Raw genomic sequence first — 14,787 nt, 5'->3', positions numbered from 1 at the left:
CTTTCCCTTAAAAGGACACTGTGATCACCCAGATAGTCCACGGTAATGTTCCCTTCTCGAGACCCTTAATCACAGCTGCAGAGGACCTTATGCCATACAAGGTAATGTATTCGTACTTTCTGGGAATTAGGATGGTGGCATCCATGTGAAGCCACTGTTCTACCTACCACCTCTCCCTGTGTCCCTCAGAACCTTGAAGGCAAGGCCTGTGTTGACCCTTCTGGTTTCTGCCCCTCCCGCCCCCACATCCGGAGCAGGCGCGGCTTTCAATGACTGGGCGGCTGGTCAGGGGTTAATGGACCGAGTCTGATAAGAAGTTTCTCTTGGCTGATTCTCCCCGCAGGGCCACAGCTGCCTGTCTTCAGAGAGCCCGCCTCCCCTCTCCGTCCTCCGTGGTTTCTACCTCGATGTCTGTATCATCAACTGCCACCTTATATTTGCATTTTTCGATTGCATGAGAAACCTTCCAGTACTTTTGAGAGGAAAGGGAGGGCAGACCCAGTCCCAAGTGGAAGTGTTTCTCCTGCCTCTGTTCCCCTTAATGCCGCTGTGGGCAGAGGTGGACAGCAGTTTTGGGGCAGGTGGGGCAGTCTGGAACTGGCTTATTTTGAGCACAAAAATGTGCTAGAATGTCGCATCGCCCTGCACCTGCACGTTTCCTTTTTAGGCTGAGCCCTTTCATCTTCCTCATGTCCTTCCGTGGCTGGAAAGACAAGATAAGCTCGGTGGCTGTCTAGGAAGTGTGAATTTTAAGATTAGGAAGCAGAAAAAGAACACGTTGCTTGGGTAGCTCGAGACTGTCCGCAGGAATGTACGGGCCCCCACTACTCCGTCTTAAAGGCGGCAGTTTCAAAGCCCAGGAATTCTTTTTCAAAGCAAAACCCAAAGCAGTTCGTAGTCTCTCTTTCTACCTTGTAAGTATTTTTTTCCCCTTAAATGATTTCGCTTAATCACCTTAAAGACAGCGAGCAGAAACCCTGGGGGTGGGGTGGGGCGGGCACTGCTGCTCGCATGGTGGGGGGGGACTAAAACCCTGCAACTGACGAGCGGGTGGCCCGGTGAGCAGAGAGAAGCGGTGTAGATGCTGCAGCGGCCACCGGAGGTCACCCGGGACAGGCGCGCCCTCCTCGTGGGTCCCAGGGCACCCTGAGCCCGGGCCGGCCGCCCCAGCAGCACCTGGCAACTTGTAAGAAGTGTGGGTCCCAGGCAGATGGGCAACCTTGATACTCACCCTGCTGCAGGGCAACGAGGAGTCTGCGGGAGCCGGTCTCGTCTCGGGGTCAACTTCCCGGCTGAGATTCCAGGACAGAGTGTCTCTTTCCACCTTCCCCCACTCTGCGGGTACAAGAAATCCCACCATTAGCGAGGCATTCCTTTAAGTTAAGCCCTACCCCCCGCCTTGAAAGTGGGGGGGGGGGGGCTGAGAAACCCTGGCACCTCCAAGGGCTCTTTCTGGGCCACCAGGGCACCCCTCACGCCCGCAGCCATCCTCACTGCACAGCAGAAGAGGGTCACAGCCCTGCACCGGACACTCTTTACCACTTAACAGAACACAGCCCTCTAAGCAGCATCATTCGGAGGCTGTGGAACGAGATGAAAAAGCATGAGGAAGCTGGATTCGCCACGTCACACAGAAACACCACAAGCGCTTCGCGCATCCCACTTGCAATGTCCGCCAGGGCCAAGGGTCTCCTAGGGTTGCTAACGGAGTGCAAAGTGGCAGAGGGTAACCCCCGACACTGGCCTACACCCTGCGTTGTGCCGAGGATGTGCCCTCCTCAACTATGCACAAAGGCCACAGAAGGACCCAGACCAAGTTCCCACCTCGTTAGATGTGTGGTGGGACTGCGGGAGTCACCCGGGGGTGGCCCCTGGAGCAGGGCCACTTTCTAGCAGGAGAGCGGCTAAAAATAAAATACCTTCGCAGCATGTCAAAGTGCTTTTCCCATTGCCAGGGGCTCTAAGGCCCACATGCCTGCTAACCGTTATTTGCCCCAGGCTCCTCATTTCTCCAGGTGCTGGAGAAATCAAGGTAAGATTCAGTGAAACGTTAGCGAACACCTCGGGTGCGGCGCTGGGGTCGTTGCTCCGTTAGCTGTGGTGTTTCGAGTGGGGGAGCATGAGGCTACAGCACAGAAACAGGAATCCCGAGTACCCCACGGCTCCCTGGACGCTCCCACAAGAGACGCAAGCGACAGGGCACCTAGGAAGATGCCCGGAGAACGCGGAACTGGGCAAACGTGTCGTGAGTCTAAGAAAGAAGAAAATACAGTGTTGGAGTCTTGAAGCCTTTCTCTTTCCTTCTTTTTCTCCCGGGTCGGCCCTGTGCCTCATCACTTCCCAGCACTTCTGGAGCCCCAGCTGGTCTAGAGGGAGTGCATGGTGCTCCTAGGATTCAGCTGGGTCTGGGCGGCTGTCCACAGCTGGGAGAGCTACGTTCTAGTCTGCTTTCCCAGGGCCTCCCTGACTGGTCTTGGTCAGGTCCCCGCTTGTGATGCGGCCCTCTAGACCTCTGCACACTGAGGACTGGATGTGACGTCTCGGGCCTCAGCTGTACCATCCCTGACCCCAGTCCCTGGTGGCCCCAGGCACAAGGTCCCTACCTCTCCTGGGGGTGATACAAGCTACACACAGGCCAGGGGCTGCCGGAGCACTGGCTCTGCAGGGGAGACCCACATGAGCCTTCCTGCCACGGTGTACCAGAGCCTGTCACATGACGAGACGCCCAATCAATATGTCCTGGATGCGTGACTGGCCTCCCCGAGCTGGGCCTCTCACCTGTGTTAGTTCAGGAAGGCAGATGGACTGCCAGGTTAGGTGACACCCTGGCTGGCAGCGTCCCTTTAGAAATTCTTTTGGCAGCTGTTTCTGGCGAGCACTGCTCCCTTCCTACCCTTTACCGTGCCAGTCTGAATCCTGGAAGGGAATGAGACCTAGGATTTTCACAGTTTCTCAGGATTTAACTGGTGTCACAGTCTGTTTCCGCAGTAAAACAGGGTCTTCTTTTCAAGCAATGTTTGCTCAGCCTCTTTAAGGAAACTTAGTTCGCGTTAAGCCTCTCTTGGCAGCTGTTTCTGATGAACATGGCCTTGGGACCTCATTCAAGAAGTCATCCCTGTCCAAAATAGCCCTGAGGAAGGGAACTCTCACTTGGCGCCCATTGCCAAGATGAATGGACTCTCAGTCAGAGGTGACATGCGGTCTGTTTTGATTTCTCCTGTGTTGATCGCTCTCCAATCAAAAAAAATTGTCACAGACCTACAGGGATGCAGATGGGCTGGGCCGAGGCTCAGGTATGGGATTACCTGCCTCCAGTGACTGAGCAAACACCACCAACACTGCTGAGTGCTGTTTCTGTGGACGGAAAACCTAGAGGAAGACGAGCACACTGGATAGTGACCATCTTCCCTTCCCAGTAACCCCAGCACGGGGACATACCTTTAACGCGTTCCCCCACTGGCCCAGAGCCCCTGCCCACTGGTTTGTTTCCCAGCTACAGGAAGAAAACTTTACCTTTTCTTCTTATGGCTCTGGGAGCTCACTCAAGTCATAGGTTTATTTGTTCTCAGGATATTGAGGGCCTTTAAGGCCCTGGATTACATTCCATATGAATTCTTACCTACGATCATGATTCCATAATGAACCAATTTTCAACAAAGACCCTCAACGAATATTTGTTGAATGAGTGAATATAGACTACTATGGATACATGATTCTCTTTTTTATTTAAAATACTTGCCAAATGCTCACTAATTATCATATAATCGTGATGAATAAAGTCCAAAGCCCCTTTAAGGGCCTAATTGGACCACAGCCCCCTCTGCAACCTTGACTCCTACGACGTCTCTTCACCAGCCCTCACCTGGACAGCCTGGCCTGCCCACAAACACACCTGTCACTTTCCACCACCAGTTTTGCAAATGTCCTTCTTCTACTTCTCTCACCCATTTCCCAAGGCTCTCAAGCCTCGAGTTCACAGAGAAGCACTAACTGCCGCAGACAGAGGCAGGTCGCAGGAGGCAGGCCGAGTGCAATAACTGTTTGCACCAATCGTTAGCCATTATTAGGTGTGCTGTGTGTGGAAGATGTTTTTGCCCCATGAAAATATATCCTGTGGAAGAGGCTTCATTTTGCTGTAACTCTGGGCGGGAGGAAATGTCATTTTTGCAATGCTGTAGCCCCTGGGTAATGAGGGCAGAAAGCACGCCTTAGTTTCCTTAGCTCAGAGTCCCTTGACCTCAGCCCTGTTGGCATTTTGGGCGGATGACTGTTGTCCAAGGCTGAGGACACACACTCAGTGGCCTGCCTTGCTGGATCCCTGTGCCTAGCCAGTCATTTCCACCATTACTTTCTTGAAAACATGTTTTCTTCTGGATTTCTGCTACGTAATCATCTTAGACTAGACCGTCCCGTTCCTACAGCATCTTACCTTGTGCCAGCAGAAACTCCCGAACCCACCTGGAGAGCAGACAAGGACGGCTCAGCAGAAAGGCAGTAGAAACTTTTAAGGTACAAATGCAGACCAAAATGGAGAACTCTGAACTGTGAACGTGGCTGACAGTGACCTTTAGATAACGATCTCATGTTAGAAAACTTGAGTATCAGTTCTTGGTGATTGCGGCTGGGGCCATGGCGACTGCTGGCCGCTGGTGACTGCTGGGTAACATTACATGAACCGGCCGGTGGTCTGAGGAGAGTGACAGGGAGTCGTTTGAAGAGAAGCCGGGTCACTGCCCTGGCCTGGCAGCTGCTCTGCACATGGAGGTTTCCAGTGCTCATCAGAGAGACTCGAGCATGGAGGACATCGCCCCACTGGACTGTGGTTGATCAGGACTTGTGGCATTCAAAACTGGAGCCTGACGGAGAAACGGAATCAATCAAAAGAGAGGGCAAGGGCCGGAACTTCTCAAGACGTCGACAATGGCCCAAATGCGAGCTTCTCAGATGGGGGCAGATGTGGCTGAGATGTCCAGCTAGGAGTGTGGGCAGACATCATGGTTTCAAGTGGCCAAAGGAAAAACAACCTTCGAAAGAGAAAGAAACATCTCCTCAGGCTGTTTTGTAATAAAGTTGCTGCAGGCGACGTGTGACTTCTTAACCCATTTTACAGCGCTTTGTTTAGCCCCCTTCCTCTTTCAAAGTACAAAATTCTGAATGACAGGAAAACATGATTCCTTGTTTTTCTTCCCTTTAGGTACTGCCCGAGAATTTGTGACCTTAAGGACGTACAGGAATTCAGACTACCAACTCCGGAATCTCCTCTTGCTTTTATCAACTGCTCCTTCCATCGTTAGTTCTCAGGGACGTGTACCGTGTCTCCCACGGGAATCTATGATCTGACTAAAGGTCCAATGCTCCGTAACAAGAGAAAGGACAAGGGTCTCAAAATCCACCAGAATTCCAATGCTGTAAGAACTTGAACCACTTTCCAGATGCCATTATAATTAGAAAGGGAGCAGAAGTTACAGGGAGCAGGAGCTGGCATTAGAAACGAGCCCGCACCCACAGGGATTTGGAGGTTATTTTTAATGCCCTCACTGCTTATGGAAAGCGAGCGGAATCCACGATTCCCAGCTTACTACATGTTTCCCTGCCTCACCGAACAATAGTAACAACACACAACGACCCTGGGTAAGACCAGACACCAAGATTTTACATATATAAATTATGTAAATTATACAGGTATGTACATCCTTAATGAAGAGAAAAAAAAGTTGTAATTTTCAAGTTCCTGTACTTTCCTGCCTCTTAATTGATAAGAGGTTAAATTTGCCTTCGAGGTCAAACATCTCTTTTTTTCCTGGGAAGCCACTCAATGGGGAAAGGCCCTCTTCTGGGAAGGAGATATTTGAAACCATGTGTCTGTGGCTCCAAGGAGCTAAACTCCTCTGTATAACAACATAGAGGTTGTGATTATTATGGCTGGAGTCACATTTCTGAAGATCATGATTTTTTAGAGTAATTTCCTTTTCCAAATATGGATTTAGAGCTCACCATGCCAATATTTTATTGCTTATTTTTCTAAGCGGGTGCTGAGTTCCCCACAGGCAGTGTTGAGAACAGATCCCCAGACTGCAAGAAACCTATATAGGCCTGACTTTCTCTTCACTTCTCTGCACTGGAGGAGAATCCACCGAGAAAGAAAAGAGAAAGAAGAAGAAGACGGATAAAGCAAGGTAAGGTCCAACAGGAAAGGGAAACCAATCAATTGGGCTGAGGATGGCCCAAGCATTAGACCGTATACTACATTAGCAGACAAGCCTTAGTGAGTTTAAAATGAATGACCAAGTGGAATTAAACTAGAAAGTGAACACAGAAAGATATCTGGAAAAGCTACAAATATTTGGAAATTAAATGACAAGCTTCTAAATAGAAATCTGTAAGTATTTTAAACTGAACAAAGATGAAAACATGTCAAAATGTGAGATACAGCTAAAGCAGTGTTTTGAGGGACATTTATAGCACTACGCACTTAGAAAAGAGAAAGATCTAACATCAGTGATCTAATCTTCTATCATATCAGTTAATCACTGTCCTGTCAGTTTTCTTTCCTTCATATTTCTTAGTCTACTTCTCTCCATCACTACCACAGCCTAAGTAAACCTGCCTCCAACCAGTCTTGCCTTCTTCCAATACCTCCACGTCTAGCCACGTGGCTCATTACTTCCTCCTTGCATTCCAGCCCTACTGATTCCTCTCTTTCCTTAGAGTTATCACGCCTTCCTTGGGGGCTTCTCACAGTTTCCTCTGCCCAGACCACTCTTCTCCCTCTAGCCTACACTGCGCAGTCCCACCCACAGAAATATCCCAGCTTACCCTTCTCTCCTTTCTGTAAGCTCTGCTCCCGCTATAGCTCCCAGTTTCTCCCTGTACTTCCTTTGTGGTAGCCGTTAACATTTTGTCACAACAAGATGTTTAACAGTCCCACCGGATAGGAGGAGCGCAACTGGGTCTTTAAAACTGGTAAGGTCTATCTAGGTCCTAGCACAGTTCCTGGCACATAGTAGGTGCTAAATGAACATTTGACAAATGAATGAAACCCTATTTTAGTGGAAATATGGCCAGTGGGTTAGTGGTTACAGGTCGATGAGGTCAGGAGTTTTGGATTACACCTTGCAGTCAACACTGGTTATTTCCTGGCATTTGCTTGCTCTTCCAACTTAACAACGGCCCGGCATTCTATCTGGGGATCCATGTGGTTCCTGCAAAGCCTATACTTACCCTGGCTCCAGGAGTTACTTAAATACTCACCATCAAGTAAGCTGATCTGCTGTGGCTTCAACTGCTTGAAACTGCAATTTCTCAATTAAATGAGTTCCCAGGATTCCCTATAAGGCTCTAGGGCCTCCATTTCATCATCTTCCTACTAAGAAAGGTCCAGGGTGAAGTACTCTGGCAGTGTTCCTGCTATGTTCTTCTAGCAAGACTATTTAAAAGCATCTGGGTGATCGCCTAGTGCCCTACAAAGCGCATCAGCAATAACTTGGCACACGTCTGAGTGAAACATACCTAACAGGTAAGAATTAAAAAAAAAAGTGGAATTAATCTAAATCTAAATAGTATCACTCCTGTGATAGTTTTGCACATATCAAGCAAAAGGAAATGGCTGTCTGATTGAGATAATGTTCTGCTCCATCTATTTTAAAAAATAACATGTCTTTTTTTCTGATAACACGAATAATTCGTGTTCATTATAAGCAATTTAGAGATTTAAAAAGAGTATATAAAAGGAAGGGAGCACCCCAAACCACACAGCAAGTAACCGTCAGTAAGGCTCTGACGCATTTCCTTTCAGAAGTATTTGAACACATGAAACAGGTGTTTTCTTTTTCAAAATTCAAACGTGCACTTTGTTCTAACCAGCCACTCGGGCCTCCTTGCCTTTTTTTCTGGTACTCCAAGGTCCCTCACCCCGCAGCCTCTGTGTTTGCTGTTCCTTCTCTTTGGAACATTCTGCTCCCAATCTTCACACGACCGCCTCCGCCTCACTTGGCTCAAACGTTCCGTTTCCAATTTAAAGCTGGCTCTCTCTTCACATATCAACTCTACGGTCTGAGAAACCTGCACATGTGCAAAATCACATGCAAATCAAGTCAAAACAAATAAACAAAAATGCCAACTGTAAATGATCCACAGTCCATCTACGGTAGAAAAACTAAATCATGGTATATTCGCACAATGGGGTAGTATCTGGAAAAAAAAAATGAATCAGCTACAACTAGGGGATCAACATAGTTGACCTCAAAACATGTTGTCCGAAAGCAAAAAGTCAAAGGAGAATCCATATGATTTTGTCACTACACAATGTTCGAATCTACTGTATAAGGGTATATGTGTATGTGTGTACGAGAGTGAACTGCGTTTACTCCACGCACCTCCCTCCGTTTCCTCTCTCTTAAGTGAAGGAACTGGACTCACCAGCCAAGGTCTCTTTCTGTTCCTGCATTCTGTCATTTAGCAAAGAGCGGCTAGGTCTGAAGGAACCTTGAAAGGACATCTGGTCTATTTCCATACTCTCCAGCAGAATTGGTGGTTAATTAAAACCGGTCCAGGCAAAATGGACCAATTTGATTTGGAAATTCTATTCTCCCTTGCCCCAGGAAGAAATTACACAGCCTTGTTAGATAATCAACTTTAAATGTATGAAATTTTCTCTTCTGACTTACCCAGATGCTCCACGCTTTGGGGCCTCTTTCCAAACGATGAGGCAGTACATCCAAAGCTTAAGTTTGGGGAGGCTCAATCTAAATGGAGCTGCCTGTCAGAAGCATCGTGGCACCCAACACCCAGGTGGAACTGTACGCCCTTCTCTTGAGTGCGACAGGCGGAGATGCGGCAAGTCGCCTGTGTGCGTGGACAGGGGAGCAGCCGGAGATGCTGGGCTAATGCTCCCATGGGCCAGAGAAAACCTTCGCCAAGTTGATAGAACACACACAACATCCAGGGATCTGTCAAAGGGGAATCTGCCTGTTGTGCGTTAATGTCCCCACATGGCAGGGAAACTCAAAACCATGTTTCAATATAAATATTTTCTGATAACGCAGAACAAGTGTGCTGTCTCTCATAGCCCCCCGAGCTCAAAATCAGGTCAACTAGAGCTAAATTTAATCATCGTGCGACCCGACCGGCTCCGTGCAACCTGCGGTATTGAATATCCCACTGTACGTTGTTTTACTTCTCCATTTCATCTAGTTGTTTCCTTAGGGACCACGGAGCAGTAGTAGGCAGCGAAGTAGTGAAAGGTGGTAAACCTGCTGAAAGAGACACAGGACGAAAAGTGCTTTCCTTTGCTTCCTCTCAGCAGCCCCACACACAGTGGCCCACTCCAGCTTACAGAGGACCGAACCGAGCTCTTAGGAGACACTGCTCTGGGAGACATCAGGCTTGCTCGGTTCTGCGCCGTTATAAAGCTGCTTTGTTTTACAGCTACGCCGTAGGGTCTAGGCCATGACCACTCACTGCCTCTTGACTGCGTGCCGAAGAAGCAAGCGTGCTGAGCTTCGTGGGGGTTTTGTGAGGTGGGAGACCACATGGGCTGCACGGGGGCACAGAGGGCTCTGGCAGCCTGTGGCTTCATCTACGAAGCACTGCATGACCTGGGCACGGTTAGCAGGGGCCATGTGTGAGCACCGGGGTCTGGAACACTTGGTCATGACCTCTGAGAGGACAGGCCTTGCTGCTGGCAGCTGTGAGAATTGACGCTGGTTTCTCAGCTAGTTCTCGGGACTGTGAGCCGGGAAGAGCTGCAGGCACGTGCCGCCCCGCACAGATGAGGAGCGATGCTCATGGGAAAGAGGACGGGGAGGACCCCGCTCCCACACACCTCCATTCTCGATGGGCTTTTCCTAACGCGTAAGCTCCGCATACCACCCCCACTCCCTCGCACTCTACCCCGAGATTCCCTGAGCGAAATGGGAGCGTAAAGGAAAGACTCCCAGTCTGAAGAAAGGTGGTGGAAGCGGTTGTATACATCCGGAGACTCCTGATACCCATGAAAATCATCACGCAGACGTATCCTGAAATCCTTCTTTTATGTCACACATTGAAGAGTCCTTGAAAACGTGAAGCAATGTGTTTTAGCAGAAAGAATGCTGCACTGAGTGTCACGAGACCTAAGTCTTCGTCCTGTCTGTGTATCTCTTCATGCCTTTGCTCATGTTCTTTCTTCTCTTTGGATGCCCTTTTGCCCTCTCCTCCTGTGACCCAAATGTGTCTGCCATGGCTACTGTTCAGCCACGTGTACTCAATGCCAACCAGTAAGGGAGACAGAAATGCGTCCGGAGATGGAAGAGAACAGCGTTTCAAGAAGGGGGTGGTCAAAGGATGATGCCATTAGGGGTGAATGTGAAGTCCACCGACGGCCCTCCTCAAAGGAGCTGTCTCCGCGCGTGACTCCCGCCCCTCCCTTGACCCAGCAGGCTTTGGCTTCACTGCTCCAAGAGACTTGCTCCTCTGGTCAAATCCAACGGCGATGCCCAGCCCTCCCCTAAGCCCAAAGCCTGATCCTTTTCACCACAGCTGAAACAACTCTGCTAAGCCGAACACCCTGGAGTCACGTCGACACCTCTCTTTCTCTCACCTCCCTAACCAGGTGACTCTGCCCTTCACGATATATCCAGAATCGGCTACTTCTCATCGCCTCGAATACGTCTATTTGAAATACCTTTATTTTTTTTATTTAAAATAAGACACTACGTTGGATACAACATGAACAATTTAAGCATCAATATATAGTGACCATGACATCTATAAACATTTATAAATACTGACCCTTCTTAAATATCAACAGCCACCCAATATATTGTCAATTACCAAGTAATGCCAGATGATGACCGATTTGAAAAACAGCAAAATCTGGTTAGTGAATTGATTAGACAAACCTAATTTTTAAACTTATTTTTATAGTACGTAACAAATACAGATAATATATAATGTCTAATATAATGATTATAATATATGATATGAAAATACAAATATAGTAAGCAACAAATACTGTGAAATTTAAAATGTGAGTTGTACACGACAGGCATTTTTACATTTCTATGAAAATGATTTGTAACATTAAGTTTGGCTTATTGCCACAGGTTTTTAAATGCAGTGGCTGATCTAAGATTCGGATAACATAAAATCATTTATTTATGGTTTTAAAATTATAATGGTTATAAAAACTAACATACAATTGGAATGTGAAGAATGATTTTGGGGCAGGGCAGTGGGGTGCCCACAATGCATATAAATCATCAAAAATTTAAACAAGGAACTACGATTTGTTTTCCTTGACTGGACTTGGAATTATTATGGCTTTCAAAAACATAATCTTTAAAATGAACCAAAATCTTCCTGGATTTCTCCAGTGAATCTGACCACAGTAATTTAGTCTAGAATCTTTTCTCTGAGCATGGATAGTAAATAAACAACCAATCAATCTGTCCATGTGTCTCTATAATAAATTATACATATATACATATGTATTTGTGTATATATATGTATGTGTGTGTTTCCTAGGGGATTAACTTTCATTAGGATAACTATTATAAGATGGAAAATAAACTTTCTTTAACACCAGAAAACAGACTGATCCTAACATGAGCAGGCTTTGCCATGTAGGTCAACGTTTATCTAAATGATATGCTATACTGTAAATTCAGTTTTAGAAGTGGAGGAGAAGCTATCGAGATTACTTATATAAAGAACTGGGAGACACTCCATACCACTCAAGCAGTGGACTCACCTTTTAACCACTGTGCCTAGTGTAACAATGTAAGTCTTCATGACCTAAGGTATGATGGCTGGTGAGTAGCAGGAAGGCAGCCTCGGGATACATGAAGCAGAGGACGAGCACCTGCTGTGGATGACTGAGTGACTAAACATATATACTTATTAATTGTACTTTCACAAACAAATATTTGCACCGGAGCTTCAAAAACAAACTGACATTCTGTTCTTTACTGCAGTCTACTGATTATCACAGCAGTTTTAGAATGTGAAAGGCACACTCAAAATGGGCTTTAAACTAGATGTATTTCCCTATATTATGATTATTTGACCATTTCCGAAAATGGTCAAATAATCATAAAATAAGAGATAATTCTGGAAAACAGAAATGCTTTACAGTAAGGTATATAGTAAATTAACTAACCAGGCATAATTTCAAGAGCAAGAATTACATTTACAGTTTTGAAGTTGAGTTCATGTTCATTTTTGCCTTTAATTGCAATGATTTAGTGAAAGAGCAAAAACAGTACATCACATTAAAAAATCAAAGTTCAACTTATACATGGCTCTCTGGTGTGTGTGTGTGTGTGTGTGTTTAATTTAATGAAGGATTATTTCAGTGGAATATTAATGAGGATTTTCAGTTTCTTTTAAATATCTTACCACAAAAATTACATCACATTTTGCAAATTAAACATCCAAAATGTTCGAAAGCCAGAATACTAGTGAGAAGCTCTATTTCTGGTTCTTTCTTTTTATATGTTAGATAATTTATTTGTAATATAGACCAAAAGGCCATTCTTGACATTTGCTTCAATACATATATGTTCCTACATCTTTGCCAGGAAACCAGAATGGATTTGCCGGAGACCAGACTAGACTACATGGCCAAAGGCAGTCTTGTCATTTCACTAACCCAAAGCTTCATCCACTGCCTGGCACATGGCATATACTTAATGAAGATGTCTAAACAAATAAATCTCCATGTCAACATGTTAGTTATGTGGCTTAAGGCTCCAGTTCTTCTGTGAAATAGGTCGTATGTTTACTGAGGGCTCTCTGTTAGTTTGTTAAACTAAAGCAATATTTAGTGAGTCAATAAAGACCCAGTAGATGCCCTCCAAATGTAATGTGTGTATATATATTCTTTTTTTCTTTAAAAATACGCTGTCCCTTACGCGCTAAAGATATATATACTAAAGCATTTACAGGTAAAATTATATGCTGAAGTGAATTTACTTTAAAATAGTTCAGTGAAAAAATACATCTGTGAGAAATAGATGTAACAGAGTGGCAAAATATTAATGATGGTTGAAGCTGGACGACAGGTAATTAGAGGTTTTCTTTATACTATTACTGGTACTTTGCATGGTTTGAAAATTTCAATAATAAAAATAATGAATTCAGATAAATTTCAATAAAAATAACAAGGGCAAGATGAAGATATTTTCAACAAAACTACTACATAATTGGATACTTTGCAAACATCTGTACAAGACTATATAACATTGTTACCGAAGTGAAAAGTTGGGAAGAACTTAAGCGTCCATCAGTAGGGACAGTTAAATATAGCAGCATATCCTCATGCAACGAACCGTGTAACCATGGAAAAGAAAACCGTCGAGTGAAAGAGGCGGTCTCACGGCAGCTTATGGAGCCTAATCCCACTTCACGGGAGTGTGTGACTGTGTCCGGCCACTGTTCAGAGTGGCTATCTCTGCAAAGAGGAATTATAGGTAGTTTTAAAAACGTTTTTTCTTAAAACTGTTTTGCATTTCTCAAATTTTTTATAGGGCTTTATATTAATTTATATTTAAGGGAAATTAGTTTCTATAATATCCTATAATTTTTCTTATGTCATTCGGTGATGGGAATGCCTTTCATTTTTAGGTCTTAAGTAATTCGAAGCGGGAAAGTGTTATACATCTAAAAATTATAAAATCTGGAATAATTTTAAAAATGAAAATGAAAAATTTTAAGGCATTCTAGTATACACATTTTCCTTAACCACCTACTGAGTACATTAAAATGTAAGATGTGAAAAACTACGTGAAACACAACACTATAAAATATATAGAAACAGACTTAAGTACCTTTTGGTTAATTCAAATCAAATTCTATTAATTACAGAAATAGCATTTGGAAGAGAAAAGAAGACAATGTTTTCTAGTTTGCTTATAAAGAATTTGAATTCAATGTGTTTCCATAGTTCTATGCAAAAAGTTTTTGTGGATATTTTAGCGATATGTTTGTTCTTAGAACAGATGGCAGAATGGAATAAAATGTAATTTCCAGATACATGGTTTTGTGAATTTAGTGCCAGCATTATCAGCTAAATCTTAATTTTAGCCAGCACTGCAACATTTTGGAGTAAATTTTAACTTAATGATTACATTAAGTTAAACATTATTTAAGGTTAATTATCTTAAGATTCCCTAAAGGTGCGTGTTCCAGTGGGTGTGGGATCTTCTAGCTTTAGGCATCTGCTGCTGCTCCTGGGCCCTTCTGAGTCTGCAAAGACCCTGGAACAGAGTGGGAGGGACTTAGCTCTGCCCTGAACGGACTGCAGATCTTTATTTAGGGGGTTTTAAGGGTCTACTATACGATAAATATCCCCAGATTAAAACTGCTGTATGCAACAGCTGCTGCAGGCAGTCCTTATACAAGGGCTGTACTGTTCCCAACATCTCCTACTTCCTTGCTGAGTCTAGGTTTCAAGGAATTTAAGAGTAACGCCTTCTTATCAAGAGGCTGGAGGTCCCTAAGCTGGACAATTTCAATTCAGATAATATAATTAAAAATAAAAGATATCACCTAAGTTACCTGATGGACAGTGCCTTCTTTCGCGTCCATGTTGTAAGCTTTAGGAATGATGAGAGATTTCTTAGGTTTTGATTTGGCCAAGTCATGTATCTGCAATCAGATTAAAAATCACATTTTTAATTAAGTAACTGTGCATACCTGCAGTTATGTTAAGGCACACACTCTGTCTCTTAATGTGTTCCTAGAGGATCTTGGGCAAATCCTTCAGATCTTTATTTAAGGGGTTTTAAAGGTCTACTATATGAAAAA

The 14,787-nt window shown here is 44.9% G+C and overlaps 1 protein-coding gene across 1 annotated transcript in view; it reads right to left on the bottom strand.

Moving 5' to 3' along the window:
- Positions 1 to 14,787, bottom strand: part of CUNH18orf63 (chromosome unknown C18orf63 homolog) — a 37,898-nt gene that overhangs the window by 2,508 nt on the left and 20,603 nt on the right. The window contains exons 12-13 of the mRNA XM_006913765.2: positions 14,539 to 14,628; positions 3,306 to 3,369 (exon numbers count right to left, since the gene is read on the bottom strand). Of these exons, the coding sequence (XP_006913827.2) occupies positions 3,306 to 3,369; positions 14,539 to 14,628 (154 nt within the window). The remainder of the gene's footprint in view (positions 1 to 3,305; positions 3,370 to 14,538; positions 14,629 to 14,787) is intronic.

The sequence above is a fragment of the Pteropus alecto genome, unplaced genomic scaffold (assembly GCF_000325575.1).
Source record: "Pteropus alecto unplaced genomic scaffold, ASM32557v1 scaffold14, whole genome shotgun sequence".
Classification (NCBI taxonomy): Eukaryota; Metazoa; Chordata; class Mammalia; order Chiroptera; family Pteropodidae; genus Pteropus; species Pteropus alecto.
Note: the sequence above shows the minus strand (reverse complement) of the source record. Positions and strands in the feature narration are given on the sequence as shown.